The sequence below is a fragment of the Carcharhinus amblyrhynchos genome, chromosome 6 (assembly GCF_965287045.1).
Source record: "Carcharhinus amblyrhynchos chromosome 6, sCarAmb.v2.hapA, whole genome shotgun sequence".
NCBI lineage: Eukaryota > Metazoa > Chordata > Chondrichthyes > Carcharhiniformes > Carcharhinidae > Carcharhinus > Carcharhinus amblyrhynchos.
The window spans coordinates 27,872,852-27,890,183 of NC_137329.1; the positions used below are offsets into that span (position 1 = coordinate 27,872,852).

At 41.0% G+C, this 17,332-nt stretch overlaps 1 protein-coding gene across 4 annotated transcripts in view; it reads right to left on the reverse strand.

Annotated features, from left to right (window-relative positions):
* LOC145343778 (deformed epidermal autoregulatory factor 1 homolog) overlaps positions 1–17,332 on the reverse strand; it is a 76,800-nt gene that overhangs the window by 39,498 nt on the left and 19,970 nt on the right. For all 4 annotated transcript variants that reach the window (XM_080190106.1, XM_080190108.1, XM_080190105.1 and 1 more), the window contains exons 3-5: positions 8,694–8,823; positions 4,913–5,059; positions 3,702–3,841 (exon numbers count right to left, since the gene is read on the reverse strand). In XM_080190106.1, coding sequence (XP_080046232.1) covers positions 3,702–3,841; positions 4,913–5,059; positions 8,694–8,823 — 417 coding nt within the window. The remainder of the gene's footprint in view (positions 1–3,701; positions 3,842–4,912; positions 5,060–8,693; positions 8,824–17,332) is intronic.

Genomic DNA, 17,332 nt, shown 5'->3' on the forward strand with positions numbered 1-17,332 from the left:
ATTCCCCACACTGACTGGTATTTACTCACTTCTCTGTGGCATGCTTGGAAGTAAGTTTATAGTATTATTTGATCTTCCTCCTGCTGTTCTTCTAACCCTCTCTCTGCTCTTAACTACTGTACTCTCTTAATTCTCTTTTGTCTCACTGTCTTTCTCTTTGATCTTCTAACCAGCGGTGGCTGTGTGCAGTACTCTGAGTCACATATTCCTAAGTTCAAGTCCCATTCTAGAGATTTGAGTGCATTATTTGTGCAGATGCCGTCCTTCAGATGAAAAATTAAAGCAAAGATCAATCTGCCCTCTCTGAAGAAATTAAAAGCTCCTGTGGGATTATGCAGGGGAGGTATCCAGGTCGATATTTATCCCTCAAACAATATCACTAAAACTGACTATCTAATCATACAACGCAACATTGTTTATGAGACCATGTTGTATGCAAATATGAGGTCATATTATATGCAAGTTCCTCTAAGTGATAAAAGTGACCAAAATTTAAAAGTATTTTACCTGGCTACGAAACACTTTGGGACATCAATTGCCCATTTTCAAATAGTGGTCATCAACCTGAGAATACAGAGAGGGCCCTTGATTTAATATCTCACCCAAAGGATGGCGTCACCAACAAGTCAGCATTCCTTCAGTATTGTCCCTCCAAAGTAGAAAGATTCTCCAGCAATGATGCTTTAATAATGTAGTGTTTCCTTGGTACGACCCATCTGACAAGGAAACACCTCCTCAGCACAGATCTTCAGACATGCAGCCCTCTTAGTACTGCCTTTATGCTCCCTCAGTACTGCCCTTCTGACAGCACTGCACACTGTCAGAACTGGCCCCCACCAACTGTGCAGCACTCACGCAAACTGTCCCTCCAACAATTATCATCACTTCGACAGTGCTACTCTCCTTCAACACTATGCTTTCAACAGTGCAGTGCTTGTTCAGTACCAGCCCACACCAACTATTCAGCACTTACTCATAAGTGCAGCATTCCCTTAGTACTGACCCTGTGATAATAGTGCTCCCTCAGTAACAACCCACAAACAATGCTGTACTCTTTTAATACTGCCTTTCAAAAAGGCAGTGGCCCCTTGGAGCTGCCCATCCCATGATGCAGCATTTACTCAGTACTGCCTGTCCAACAATGCAGCACTTCTTCAATACTGCATGTCCAACAGTACAGCACTTTCTCAGTGGTGGCCCTCTGACAGTACACCACTCCCTCACTGCCTCACCAATAACAAAGCATTCCTTCAGTTTTGCCCTGTGACACATCATCCTTGAAATGAGACACTGAACTAAGGCCCTGTCTGCCCTCTCAAGCAGACATTCCCAGAAAGAGCATTGGAGTTCTTCCATGTGCTTTAGCCAACATTGATCTCTTAGAAAACACTACAACACAAGTTTGTTCATTATCATACTGCTGCTTGTGGGTTCTTGCTGTGCACAAATTGGTTGCTGCCTTTCCTACATTGCAACAATGACTGCCCCTTAAAAGTACTTCATTGGCTGCGTTGTGTTTTGGCTGACTGTAATACAGAGAAAGGCAGCTATATACTTGCCAGCCTTTTCAAGGACTGGTGGAGTAGTTAGGTGTAAAGGGGCCATGCCTTTTAAGCAACAAAGTCTAATTGTTGCTAAGCAAGCACAGTTTGAAGTTATTTAGAATTTAATTTTGGACAGAATAGTAATAGATAGAAAAGACATACTAAAAGATCATCATTATTTAAAGTTGGAAAGTCACCTTGTCCAAGTGGAATGATCCTACTCTGCTAAAAGAAGCAAATGTAGAAACAGCTGAAGCATTTGGTGCCAATTTTTAATCCTCAAGGCTTGCAGGAGTATTATCAAAGGACTGGAGGTTTGCTATGATATATCACTGTTCAAAAAAGGGAAGGAGGATAAACCATGAAGCTACAGGCCAATCAGCCAAACATCACTGATGGAAAAGTTACTGGAAACTATCATCAGGGACAAAATGAACTTTCATTTGGAAAGGCATGGGTTAATCATAGAGAGCCCACCTGGATTTGTTAAAAGATAAATCATGTCTGAAGAGTTTGATTGGTGACTGAAAAAGTTGATCAAGGTAATATAGTAGATGTCGTATATAGGGGCTTTCAGAAGGCATTCAACAAAGTGCCAGAAGTGAGACTGATAAGAAAAACAGAAGTCAATGGGATTAAGGCAAAATGGCAATATGGACATGGAATTGGCTGAGTTGCAGGAAACAAAGGATTGAGGTGGCTGGATGCTGTTCAGCTTGGGAGGTGATTTTCGACTGGTGTTCCCCAAGGGTCAGTTATGCATCCTGTACTCCTCTTAATATTTATTAAATAAACCTAGACTTAGGTTTAGGGAGCAGCATTATAAAGTTTCCAGATGGTAAAACACTTGACAATGTAACAGATGATGAGAACTGCTGGTAGACTTCAGGATGACAAGATGGTTAAATGGAATTCAATGTGGAAAAATAACGTATTTTGGGAGGATTACTTTGGAAAGATGGTACTATAAATGTCATGATTTTGAAAAGGGAGATGAGCAAAGAGGCCTTAGTGCTTGGGGTCACAAATGCTTAAATAGTGGCAGGGCATGTTAAAAATGCGGTTAAAAGGTAAATCAGTTATTTGGGCTTATAAATATAGGGAATTTAAAAACAAACAGGTCAGAACTTTATAAATCATTGGTTCAGCCTCAGTTGGAGTATCATGAACAATTCTGGGCTCAACACTTCAGGAAATACGTAAACGCCTTAGAAAGGGGATAGAGACAGTTTACCAGGGTGCAGTCCAAAATAGTGAATTTTAACCATGAGGAGAGATTGAAAAGGTAGAAGAGATAAGGTTTTCAAGATGATAGAGTAGATAGAGACAAACCATTGCCTTGGGTAAGAATCAGATGTCATAGATTTAAAATCATTCAAAAAGGATTTAGAGTGGAGATATGTTGAAATGTTTTCCATAGAACATAGAACACTACAGCACAAACAGGCCCTTCGGCTCACAAGTTGCGCTGATCATATCCCTACCTACCAGGCCTATCTATAACCCTCAATCCCTTTAAATCCCATGTACTCATCCAGGAGTCTCTTAAAAGACCCCAACGAGTTCGCTTCCACCACCACCGATGGCAGCCGATTCCACTCACTCACCACCCTCTGAGTGAAAAACTTACCCCTGACATCTTCTTTTCATTCAGAATTATCAGGATCTGGAAATTCTATCCGAAAAGGTGATGGAAGCTGATTCCATAGATAATTTTGAAAGGGCAACCGGACCATTGAGATACTTGAGGATTGAGATCTTGCAGGGTGACAGATAAAAATGTTGTGCAATGACTCTTGCAAACAGCCAGCACAGACATGATGGACCAAGTTACCTCCTTCTATGCTGTAAATTTCTATAATTCCACAAAAGCTTATATATTGTAAAAAGTCTGTAACTTTCAAGCTGCATGTCACATTCAACCAACATTAAAAGGCTGGCATTTTATCTGTCATCTTTTGTGTTGCCTATCAGTTGGATATTCCGTTGCTTTTGAACAATATGCAAACAGAGTGTGGCAAGAATAATACTGAACCCTACCCTCTCAACAACTTACGATGCAGATTCACGCAACTGTAAAATATACAGAGTGTTCAAAAGCAGCAATGATTACTAAATCATTATGACTGACATTCACAATGATTATAGCACCCTTACTTGTATCAGACACTGGAGGGGCCGCCCAGCATATCGAATGCTCCTCTTCCAGTCTTTGCTACTAGCTCGCCCTGCCATGCCTTCAAACTCTGTGGGAGTGAACCAGTTCTCTCCATGTTTAATGCAACGCCCCCGTCCTCCTGCGAATAAGACCACAGGTCATTCACACTTCCTTTTAAGCCCACGTGTCTGGCCCAGCTATTAAAGATAAAGCTTGAAGGGAAAGTAACTCAATATGAACATTCACTTCCATTTAAAAGAGCCAATTAAACATCTTCAACCTTGTCATAAAATACACTTAGGATAACAAACTTCCTTCACCATAACAACATGTCTAGTGAACCTCACAGCTGGACTTCACAGACAGTGAAGAGAAGAATTAAATGATAACAGATTTTCCGAAAGACTATCTTTTGCTTACCCTAAGAGGTCATGACATTTCAGGTTCTCTTTTTTATAAAAGCAAGCAAATTAAACAAAACTTTTATAAAGCACTGGTTAAGCCCCAGTTGGAATACTGTATCCAATTCTAGGCACCATATTCTAGGAAGGATGTCAAGGCCTTAGAAAGGTGCAATGGAGATTGATGAGAATAGTAGGAGAAATGAGGGGTTTAGTTACGTGAAGTGACTGGAAAAGCTGGGAAGATTTGCCTGGCATCACCACTAAAAAAAAAGTTCAGCCCAAACAGGTTTGTCCCCACCCAGGTTAGTTTTCCACAAGCTGGTTTTCCTGAGCTGATTTCCCCACTCACACTGGTTCTTCCAAACCAGTTATTCTCCCCACATACCCCACACTGGCTGATTCATCTGAATCAGTTTCACCCACAAAGGTTGGCTACCCCCACCCAAACAAATTACTCTCCCAGTCAGTTTTCCCACACCCAAACTGAGGCAGTTCCAAACATGAAGAAGCTCCCTTTTTGCAGCACAGGACTGGTGGTGAATTGATTGATCTAATTTGAACCCTGCACAAACAATAAGGCCACGTTTTAGAAATGTCCATTGTGGAAAAATATTGCACTTTGATTCTCCTTTGGCACAGACACATCAGGACTACTGGACTGGATCCAAGAAACATGGTTGAAGGCCCATCTAGTTTACCTTCTATGAGTCTGATTGGCTGGATCATGAGACTGACTGATCATCGTGATCAATCTCTATCAATTAATCTACACCAAGCCGAGGCCTAGAAAACTGTGAATGTCCCACCTGAACCCAGTTTATTTTTGAACAAAATTCCACTAGTATTCCGGCATCTGACTGGCAGCTCGTTCTCATACACAGAAGGATCCCAGTTATATTTTGTGCCCTCCTTGTCGGGGCCTTGTGTCAGCGGAGTTGAAGATATCTGTGGACCTGGTAAAAATGCAACAGAAACAATATTAAACATTAACAAATAAAAAAGATGATACAGTAATCAGACAATAAGTTTCAGAGGACATTTCATAGCCTCTCAGTCCCAGAATGAAGGAAACCCCAAGCGTTTCAATCAGTTCTTGTCTAGAATTCCTAGAAACCAGGTAGCACTTGATGTTATGTCAACAAACAGCTATTGAAATTGCTCAAACATGTATATTTCAACTCTCAGAGACAGGCAGGCAGTTTTTTTCCCCCATTTTTAAGGGATGTACATTTAAATAACATGACAGTTCGACAGACCTTGTCCACCCATCAAAAGCATTTACAATTTCTCTAAAGAATCATAACTCCCATATTGTGGGATATGGCCCTTGCTCCAGCGAAAATGGGGCCTGTTTGAGCTCAGCACTGAGTTGAAATGGCCCAGCTGAGTTCAGGATTCCCATAAGTGGGAGTCACAGACTGCCCCCCCTTGCCCACCCACCCATCTGCACCCCACTCCCCTCCACAAGATGAAAACAGGATGGGTTGGAAAAGAGAGTAGAATTTCTGGATCCACCCACCATTCTGGAAGGCCACTGTGTCCATTTGTATTGCTTGTTTCACCCAGTAGACAGTAAACACCATAGGAAAAAACTTGCATTTGGATCGTGCCTTTCACAACCTTTGAACATCCTAAAGGGGCATGGCACAGCGGTTAGCACTGCTGCCTCACAGACCAGGGACCCAGGTTTGATTCCAACCTGGGGTGACTTAGATCTGTGTGGAGTTTACATGATTTCCCCATGTCTGTGTGGGTTTCCTCTGGGTGCTCCAGTCCAAAAATGTGCAAGTTAGGTGAAGTGGCCATGCTAAATTGCACCTTAGAGTCCAAAAATGTGTGGATTAGGGGAATTGAGATATTAAATGAATAAGATTATGGGAATATGGGGGGAGATGGGCCTGGATAAGACGCTCTGTCGGAAGATTTGGTGCAGAGTCGATTAGCCTCCTTCTGCACAATAGGGATTCTAAAACTCTGCAGCCAATGAAGTCAATATTGTAATTAAATAAAAGTGGCAGCTAATTTATGTACAGTAGGATTCACAAACAGAATCAAAAATCATGATCAGATGCTTTCTGTTAGCCAATCCTCTGTCCACGCTAATATGTCAACCGCCAATTCCATGAGTTCTTATCTTGCACATCAGTCTTTTACTGAATATCGGATTGAATATAAAAGTAGGGAGGTCTTGCTGCAGCTGTATAGGGCATTGGTGAGGCCACAGCTGGAGTACTGGGTACAGTTTTGGTCGCTGCACTTACGCAAGGATATTTTGGCCTTGGAGGGAGTGCAGAGGAGGTTTACTAGGCTGATACCAGAGTTGAGGGGGTTGAGCTATGAGGAGAGGCTGAATAAACTAGGCTTGTACTCGTTAGAGTTTAGAAGAATGAGGGGAGATCTCATTGAGACATATAAGATGATGAATGGAATGGATAGGATAGAGGTGGAGAGACTCTTCCCGCTCAGAAAGGACAGTAGGACTAGGGGGCACAGCCTCAAGATAAAGGGGGGGGGGGGGCGGTTTAGAACGGAGTTGAGGAGGAACTTCTTCACTCAAAGGGTGGTGAATCTCTGGAATTCTCTGCCCGTTGAAGTGGTGGAGGCTGCCTCGCTAAATATTTTTAAGATGCGGGTTGATGGGTTTTTGATAAGCGAGGGGATTAAGGGTTATGGGGAGAGGGCGGGAATGTGGAACTGAGCCACGACAGTTCAGCCATGATCTTATTGAATGGCGGGGCAGGTGCGAAGGGCTAGATGGCCTACTCCTGCTCCTATTTCTTATGTTCTTATGTTTTGGGAATCCAACTATACTACATCTACCGGTTCTCCTTTATCAACCCTGATAGTTGCATCCTCAAAAAACACTAATAAGTTTATCACACACAATATCCTTTTGTAAAGCCATGTCCCCAAATTCATCTAAATGTTTTCACATCTATCATGCTACTTCACACCCTTTATGTGACTTTTTCTACAACAAGACACCCAAAGATACACAGTGCATTCCTATATAGTTGTTTATTGACTCCTTATGATATCCTTCTATTCATGGGAGTGATGAATCTTGATTTTAAACCATTGAGGAAGAAGAGAGGCATGTTGGCAAGCTTAGAGTTTGAGCAGAAAAACTTGGAAGTGCAGTAAATTAAGACTCATAAGATTCAATGGATTCAAAACTCAATATATGTTTTCAAATTGAATATTTTAATGGACTTTTGGCCATTCTCCAAATTTTCCTTTCCCATCCACATCATTGGTGAGGACAGAAAATCCTGCTCTTGGAGGATCTGTTGGAGTTGGGAACCAGTGGATGTAATATACTTGGGATTCTCAAAAAACAGCAAAGTGCCACACAAAAGCTTGATGTGCAAGATAAGGACTCGTGGAGTTGGGAGTTGATATGGATGGAGGATTGACTAATAGACAGAAAGAAGAGAATGTGAGTAAACATGGCATTACAAATTGGCAGGCTACAATGATCAGTGCTGGGGCCTCAGCTGTTACAATCTGTATTTGTGACTTGGACACATTGCTCAATCTCTTCAGCCAAGTTTGCTGACAACAAAAAGCTAGATAAGAATATAAGCTGTGAGGGGCACACAATGAGGCTGCAAAGAGATGTAGACAAGTCAAATGACTGAGCAACAAGGTGGCAGATGGAATCTAAGATGGGAAGTGTGAGGTTATTCACTTCAATTGTAAGAATGGAAAAGCAGAATTTTTTTTAAAGGGGTAAAACTTCTAAAATGCTGATGTTGAAGTGACTTGGGTGCTTTTATACTAAGAACACAAGAAGTTAGCACTCAGGTAGAGCAAGCATTAGGAAAGCAAATGTCATACAGGGTTTGAAGTATAAGAACAAAGATGCCTTTTGCTGCAATTGTGGAAGGCTTTGATGAGACTCATTTTCAAATCCTCCCATGGTATTGCTTTCCCCCATTTTTGTTACCTTCTCCAGCCCTAAAACCTGCCAAGATTCCCCATTGCTCCAATTCTAGCCTTACGCATGCCCTTGACTTTAATTGCTCCACCACTGGCATCATGTCTTCAACTGCCTAGGCCTTAAGCTATGGAAATCACTCCCTAAACCTGTCCGCCACTCTCTCCCATTTTAAGGTGCTTCTCAAAATCCATGTATTTGATCAAGCTTTTGGTCATGTGTCCTAGTATTTCTTTGTGTGTCTTGCGAATTTTTCATTCAATAATGCTCGTGAGCCACCAAGGGATGCTTTGCTATTGATATTGTTGTTGACTTGTTATGGAAGGACAGGACACAGTGCTAGCTCGGAATCTTGGACTGATTGTGAGGAGGAGCAGCTGAAAATTGCATTGTTTAATAGGCACTGGATGGTGCTTTGGATTGTAATTGGCATGACTGGAGCATCAATCAGAGGTAACCTTACAGCACAGCAACTACATTCACTAAACAACCTCTCACTCCCCCCCACTACACTACTCCCCAACACCAGCAACCTCCCCCCCCCCAGCAAATAGAGAACACTCCTTCCAGTGGTTCTTATGAATCAATCCCCTGCCAACTCTCCTGCCCCATGATTGTAGCAAGAAGTGATCAGCACAAGACAGTACCTGGAGTTATGGGTGCACTGGGTGTTTTCAATCCAGTCGTTTCCACAATGCTTCCGTCTGTGTGAACTACTATCAGTGTTGCTTTATCAGTGGGGAGTCCTTCTCCAATCTGAAGTGTGGTTCTTCCCGACTGAGAAAGATCAAAATAAGCACCATTTGAGCAAGAAATCTTAAAAAGTGAGGCCACCACAGAAAGTCAGGACCCCAATCTCAAGCATCAAACTGACTGGATAAAAAGTCGAACCACAGGCTGTCCTTCATGAAAACCACATCTCAAATCAAAACATTGTAGACTGGAACCAATTTTCCACCAAGAGCAACATAATAAATGGGGAATTGGTTCCTGAACCAAGACATAATACCCTATTTCACCAAAATAATCCAGAATTTTGTATTCATTCAATTATAGGTGAGTAATATAGAAACATTAAGGTATTTATTCATGTCTAAAATCATGGTACGGTACACTGTACATTATCTACAAATGATCTAAAAAGCATAGACAAATTTTATAGCTTTAAATTTTTCTTAATTCGTGAGCTGATGGTTGGGTCTGATTGGGTGAGGTTTTCTGGGGATTTTGAGGTGATTTTGAAAGACTTTTTTGTGGTGACTTTTCTGAACTTTTGGATGGGCTCTTGGTTGGTCATGTTGTAGGATCCTTGGCTAGAGTCTCAGGCTACTTGGCTGCAGATTTTTTTGGAATCTTGTCTGCTTTCTTTAGGAATGTGTCCAAGAAAGTTTGGACAAAGGTGCTCTTTTCCTTATAAATCTCCCTATAGAAACTATTCATTTTGTATATACCCCTAATCACTGATGCGTCGCCTTGAATGTTGGGGTCATGTTTCATAAACAGGGACACGGCAGCTTCTAGATCTTGAAATGCCTCAGCCAACACTTGTGCTGTCAAGACTTTATGAATAGGGACCTTTTCAACAGCGGGTGGGTACACCTTCTACCTGTGGCACTTTTTGTTGTTTCAATTCCATTTGCCATGTGGGTGGCACAGTGGTTAGCACTGCTGTCTCACAGTGCTAGGGACCCGGGTTCAATTCCAGCTTCTGGTCGCTGTCTATGTAGAGTTTGCACATTCTCCCCATGTCTGTGTGGGTTTCCTCCGGGTGCTCGGGTTTCCTCCCGCAGTCCAAAGATGTGTGGGTTAGGTTGATTGGCCATGCTAACTTGACCCCAGTGTCCGGGGGACTAGCAGGATAAATATGAATAGGCTTGGATGGGATTGTGGTTGGTGCAGACTCAATGGGCCAAATGGCGACCTTCTGCACTGTAGGAATTCAATGAATTAGGTCCTCATTAATCAATTCTTTAGAATGTGATGCCAGGAGCTCATCATCATCCTCTGGTGCAACGTCTAAGTCAAGTTCTTTATTTATTTCTGGTTACATTCAACATTTCTGGTTACCTCTTCCAGTGTCTGTAAAGCCTTGGAAGTCAGACACAAACTCAGGACAGTTTTCTCCAAACACTGTGCAAATTTGATTGTGCGACTTCATTCCATGCCTCATCTATGTTCTTACGCATATGGTAAATGTTGAAGCCTTCTAGAATTACTTCAGAATTGGTCCATCTTCCTTCTCAGTTGCCCTGGTGGCCGACGAAAATGTGCACCTAAGATAGTAAGCCTTAAAAGATACAATTATCCCCAGCCCATGGGTTGCAACAGTGAGATAGCAGACAGGGAAAAAATACCACTTTGATGTCAGGATGCATGTCATCAAAGATTTTTTGGATGACCAGGAGAATTGTCGAGGGTTGACAATGTTTTAAACGCAAGATTGCTTTTGCTGCAGTAATCCCTGACACTTGGCACAAAATGATGATTGAACCGATCCTCAGAAATATTCCTGTTGATTCATGCTTTACTATTGGATTTTCATATCATTGGGAGAATATCCCTTGAAAGCCCCATGGTTTACTGAATGGTACATAAGCAAAGGTTTAAGATTAATGTCACTGGCACATGGCACCGAGCAAAATAGTGAGCCTATCTTTAAAAGTTTTGTACATGGATTTTTCCTCTTTAACAATGTAGTCAACTGCATTTTTTTCCTTCAAAAGAGTCTAATTTCATCAACATTAAAAATGTGCTGAGCATAATACCCACGCTCTTCAATGATTTCAGCCAATATCTCAGAAAAATCATAAGCTGCCTCCTCATCAGCACTGGTAGCTTCACCCAAAACCTTAATGCTATGCAAATTGGTCCTAGCTTTAAAACACATAAAACACATACATGACTTGCAGTAAGTGTTAGAATTTACTCTGGTTTTTTTTATATCATAAAGACTCCAAGCCTTTTCTTGAATTATGCCTAAACTCAGTGTCCATTCAAATGATTGACAGTTTCTCAACCTGAGCAATATGCCCAACACACAGCTTAGTTGTCACAGTTGATTACATAGGAGCAAAGTCCTTAATATGTTCCTGAATTCCCAGCTTGTCTTTCATGATAGTCACGATAGTCATTTGGGGAATATCAAAAGTTCTACCAATTTCAGCGAGTCTCAGCTTTTTCAGACTTCTTGATTATTTCCATTTTTGTTTCCTGATCTCTGAGAAGAAGAAACATCACGTGCGCCAGGTTTACTCTTTTCTGCCATCATTATGTGCAAAGAAACAGGCAGCGCATTGTGGCGATGAGGGAAGTTTCACAGTAACTCCAAGCTTACTTGTGCCACTAATAAATAAACTTTTAACTTTGAAGTCTAAGCTGACACGCAAAGTTGAAACTGGGTGTCAATTTGTAAACGTCGTAGACGCCATTCATCGTAACTCGAATATCATAAATCAGGGACTGTCTGTACAAACATTTAAACTGAAAATTGAGAAAGACAGCAGCTGAAAAAAACAGACTCACCGTGAGGGTGCTCAGTGGGGGTATGACTGAAACTCTGACCTTTAAATGCAGCTCAACATATTTCACACAATATTCACATTATTCAGAACTACACTCATCCAAAATCTCAGCGCCCATATTGTTTCTTTTCTCTTTGCCAGTTTTAATTTTACTGCCTTGTTTTCCATTTCACTTTCAGACAGCAGCTGTTCATTATTCTGCCATTCACAGCTCCTCTAGACACATCTTTAGTTTCTTTACCTGTGTCATTAACCACTGTCTCTTGCCTTGCACCACCAACCCTTTTGTCGTTTATTTTCTCCTGTCCACACTCTGATCTTCTCTTTTGTTCTTCTTCCCACTGTCTCTCCTTTTGCTTGTTTGAAATCTGATACATTTCAAACTTTTCCCAGTTTTGAGCAAAGGGGTATCGACCTGAAATGTTAACTCTGTTTCTCTCATTTTAGATACTGCTCGGCCTGCTATATATTTCCAATATTTTTTAACAATGGCTACACTCGGGTTTCAAAATGTGCTCTATATTAATGCACCTCACATTTATTGAACAGGTTTCACAATCTGAGGCTCTCTTCCTGATCTAAAAGGTTGCCCTTCATATTTCCCCAACACCAGTCACTGTTTCAATTATTCTTTTCTCCTCTTTGTTCTGTCCCATTAATGGATTCATGTTTCTACGTGCAAACAGGGCACTGGGGGGAAGGGGGGGAAGGCACAAGAACTGTCGATCGTGAGACATGAAGATGTTCGGAAAGTGAACCATTGTCGTTACATACCCAACAGTGATGAACTCAGCAGAGTCACAGACGAAGAATAAACTTTTTCTCAAACTATCTAGGATAGTTAAAAATTATTGCCTGCAGTATCAGCGAATGAATCAAATTTGTGGTATAGAAACATAGAAACTAAAAGCAGGAGTAGGTCATTCCGCCCTTCGAGCCTGCTCCATTCATTTTGATCATGGCTGATCATCGAATTCAATAACCTGATTCCCCCCCCCCCCAACTTTCCCGCTATCCCCTGATCTCTTTAGCCCCAAGAGCTACCTGTTTAATTTTATAAGTTTCTATGGAATCTCCTCTCACTCTTCTAAACCCCAGTGAACATAATCCTAACCGACTTAATCTCTCCCCATTTGACAAACCTGCCATCCCAGGAATCAGACTAATAAACAGTCGCTGTACTCGCTCCATAGCAAGGACATCCTTCCTCAGACACCAGGGCACCAAAACTGCACACAATACTCCAAGCGTGGCCTCACCAACACCCTGAATAATTGCAGCAAAACATCTCTATCCCTATACTCAAATCCTCTCACTATGAAGACCTACATACGATTTACCTTCTTTACTTGCACACTTACTCTTAGCAACAGATGCACAAGGACTCCAGGGTTTCACTGAGTACCCACCTCTCTCAATTTAGACCATTCAAGTAATAATCTGTCTTCCCATTATTGCTACCAGTGTGGGTAACCTTACATTTGTACTGCATCTGCCATGCAGATGCCGACTTACTCAGCCTGTCCAAATCATGTTGAAGCATCTCTGCATCCTCTTTAAACCTCACAGCTCACCCTCCCATGATTCACCTTCTGTAAACCCATGCGGATTTTATCTGATTATACCACTGTCTTCCAAATGCCAAGTTATGAAATCCTTGATAATAGACTCAAGCAACTTCCCCAGTACTGGGTTAGGCCCACCGGTATAATATTCTCCATTGCTTTAACATAGGCACTACCTTACTTGTTATAAATGAGTAAACACTTCCAAAGAACCTGAAAGCAGATGACTGCCACGCAAAAGTGTTAGAACTTCAGTAACTTATTTTGGGACTGTAATTTCTACACTATAATCATGTAATACCATATGGTGTAATCCATATATGGTTCGACAGTAGTCGAGGCTGCAATCCTGTCTACTTTGTAGCCTTTAAATTCTATGCAATTTTAGGATACAATATATGTAATTCTAGACTGCAAACACCATGTCAACTCTAACCTGTAACCTCCATATAATTTCTATTCTATTAACTCTATGCAAATGGTAAACTATTAGTTCTACACAGTATTTAGATATTTGCCCCTGTGTAATTACCAGAATGTAAATTTCTAAAATATATTTTATGAAACATCTTGGGTGCAATCTCTAATCCCAACATCTAACATTCTATAAAGTAGAAATAGGAGAAAAAAGACATAAATCCTGAACCTGACAGCATTATGATGAGAATAGTCATGCTTCTCAGCCAGCCCCTCAGTGTGTCTGTCCAGATGCTGGGATGAAAAGCTGAACATTGATGCTCTCTAATGGTGCTTCTACTCCATTACAATGGAACAATTAAGTAACGCCTGTCAATGAGAAACATCTAGCATCAGTATAAGGCATTCACGAGTTACAACAAAGGTCTTTCTGCTTTTCTCCAGGGGATCCTAACTATACCTGGAGTAATTTTCCCTGCTCTCACATCAGACATCCCCATTGTCTCTTGGATATTTCCAGTTCAGAAATTTTCAGTCATCCACCATAGAATTTTGCAGTGCAGAGAAAGGCCATTCAATCCACCAAGTCCATTTCTCCATCTTTGCCCTATACACATTTTTATTCATTAAATATTTATCTTTATCAAAAGCTATGCTAAATTTTCTTCCCTCAATTTCTGGTTGGAAATTCCATGACCTAACAAACTTGTGTGTAAAAATATGTTCTTATATTAATGCCATTTAGTTACAGTATTTCTTTTCTAATTATTCATTCTCAGAATGTCACTTTCACTGTATTTATTGCCCATCCCTAGCTGCCCTGAACAGATGATGTTGCAAAATTCTTCCCTTTAGGCATCCATTCAATCCCCTTTTAGAAGATATTCTTGAATCTGCTTCCACCGTTCTCTCAGGCAGCACAATCCAGGTCATCATGACTCACTGTGGAATTTAAAAATTCTCATTGTCCTTTTGCAAATTATCCTAAGTCTGTACCATCTGGTTAGTGACCCTCCTACCACTGGAAACTGTTTCTCCTTATTAACTATGTCAAAACCCACCATATTTTGAACTCTTCCGTCAAATTTCCACTGAACTTTCTCTGCTTCTCGAATCTCCTCGGGCATTTTTGTAAATCCTTTCATGTCTTCAGAATTTTGCGAAGTATTTCAAAGTGTTTGAAAACATAAGAAATCGGACAGGAACAGGCCATTCTGCCCTTCGGGCCCACTTGGCCATTCAATGAGATCATGACTGATCATCTACTTCAACACCATTTTCCTGCACAATCCCCATATCCCTTAATGTTTATCTAGAAATCTATCAATCTCAGCCTTGAACTAAGTCAACGACAGCTTCTACAGCTCTCTGGAGCAGAGAATTCTGAAGATTCATCACCTCCTGAGATAACCATCAATACATCTATTAATTCTACAGCTACTTCTTTCAACAGTCTGAGATGTAAATCCTCAGGTTGAAGGGTCTTATCTACTTTAAGTCCCATTAATTTCTCCAGTACTATTTTTTACAAATATTAGTATCTTGCAGTTCCTTGTTTACACTGGTGCCTAGATTATTTCTGGGAAGTACTTGCTTAGTTTCTCTAGCATTTCCTTATTCCCTATTATAAATTCTTCTGACTCCCATACATTGACTCTGTCTACACTTCCTGCTACGTTGGCAAAGCAATCAGCATAATTAAGGACCCCACGCACCCCAGACATTCTCTCTTCCACCTTTTTCTGTCGGGAAAAAAATACAAAAGTCTGAGGTCGCGTACCAACCAACTTAAGAACAGCTTCTTCCCTGCTAGTCAGATTTTTGAATGGACTTATCTTGCATTAAATTGATCTTTCTCTGCACCCTAGCTATGACTGTAACATTACATTCTGTACTCTTTCATTTCCTTCGCTATGAATGGCATGCTTTGTCTGTATAGCGTGCAAGAAACAATACTTTCACTGTATGTTAATACATGTGACAATAAAAAATCAAATCAAATCAAATTAGTCACAATACCATAGAGGACGAATTCCTGGAGCATGTAAGGGATGTTTTTCCAGACCAGAACATTGAGGAACCAAACAGAGAACAGATCATCCCAGACTTGGTATTGTGTAATGAGAAGGGAGTGACAGGCAATCTAGTTGTGCGAGGTTCCTTGGGGATGAGCGACCATAATATGATAGAATTCTTCATCAAGATGGAGCGTGATATCATTGATTCTGAGATTAGGGTCCTGAATCTAAATAAAGGAAACTATGATTGTATGAGCAGGAGTTGTCTATGATGGATTGGGGAATGTCACTTGAACGGATGATGGTGGATAGGCAATGGCAAACATTTAAAGAGGCACTGGGTGAAGTGCAACAATTGTTCATTCCTGTCTGGCGCAAAAATAAAATGGGAGAGGCGGCTTACATGGAGAACTAGAGATAGTACTAGTTTCAAGGAAGGTACATGCAAATTGGCCAACCAAAATAGACCTGGGGATTGGAGAAGTTCAGAATTCAGTAGAGGAGGACAAAGAGATCGATTAAGAAAGGAAAAATATCAAGTCCGCGAATAAGCTTGTGGGGAATTTACAAACTGACTGTAAAAGCTTCTACTGGTATGTTAAGAGGAAAAGATTGGTGAAGGCAAATGTAGGTTCCTTACAGTCAAAAGCAGGGCAATTTATAATGGGGAATAAAGAAATGCCTGACCAACTAAACATGTATTTTGGTCTGTCTTCACAAAGAAGGACACAAATAATGTAACAGAAATTTAGGGAAACACAGGGTTTAATGAGAGGGAGGAACTGAAGGAAATCAATATTAGTAGGGAAATGGTATTGGGGAAATTGAAGGGATTGAAGGCTGAGAAATCCCCCGGACCCGAACATTTACATCCCACAGTACTTTAAGAAGTGGCCCTGGAAATAGTGGCTGCATTGCTGGTCATCTTCCAAGATTCTATAGATTCTGGAACAGTATTTATGGATGGAAGATAGCCTATATGGTCCCACTATTTAAAGACAGAGATACAGAGAAAACAGGAAATTATAGGTCGGTCAGTCTAACACTGGTAGTGGGGAAAATGCTAGAGTTTATTGTAAAACATTTAATAGCAGAGCACTTGGAAAACAATGGCAGGATCAGACAGAGTCAGCATGGATTTACGAAAGGGAAACCATGCTTGACAAATCTACCGGAATTCTTCAAGGATGTAATTAGTAGAGTTGATGAGGGGGAGCCAGTGGACATGTTCTGTTTGGACTTTCAACAAGGTCCCACATAAGAGATTAGGGTGTAAAATTAAAGTGCATGGATTGGAAGTAGTGTATTGAGTTGGATAGAAAACTAGGTGGCAGACAGGAAACAAAGAGTAGGAATGAAAAGATCTTTTTACAAATGGCAAGCAGTGACTAGTGTGGGGTACCACAAGGATCAATGCTAGGTAGGAGCCCAGCTGTTCACAATATATATTTAGATGAGTGAAATAAATGTAGTATCTCCAAATTTGCAGATGACACAAAGCTAGGTGGGAGGCTGAACTGTGAACATGCAGAAATGCTTCAGTGGAATTTGGAAAAGTTGAAAGTGAGTGGGTAAATGCAAGCCAGATGCAGTATAATATGGATACATGTAAGGTTATTCGCTTTGTTCGCAAAAACAGGAAGGCAGATTCTTATATGAATAGCTATAGACTGAGAGGGGAATGTACAACGAGACCTGGGTGTCCTTGTACACCAGTCGATGAGTGCAAGCATGAGATAGTGAAAAAGGCAAATGGTATGTTGAC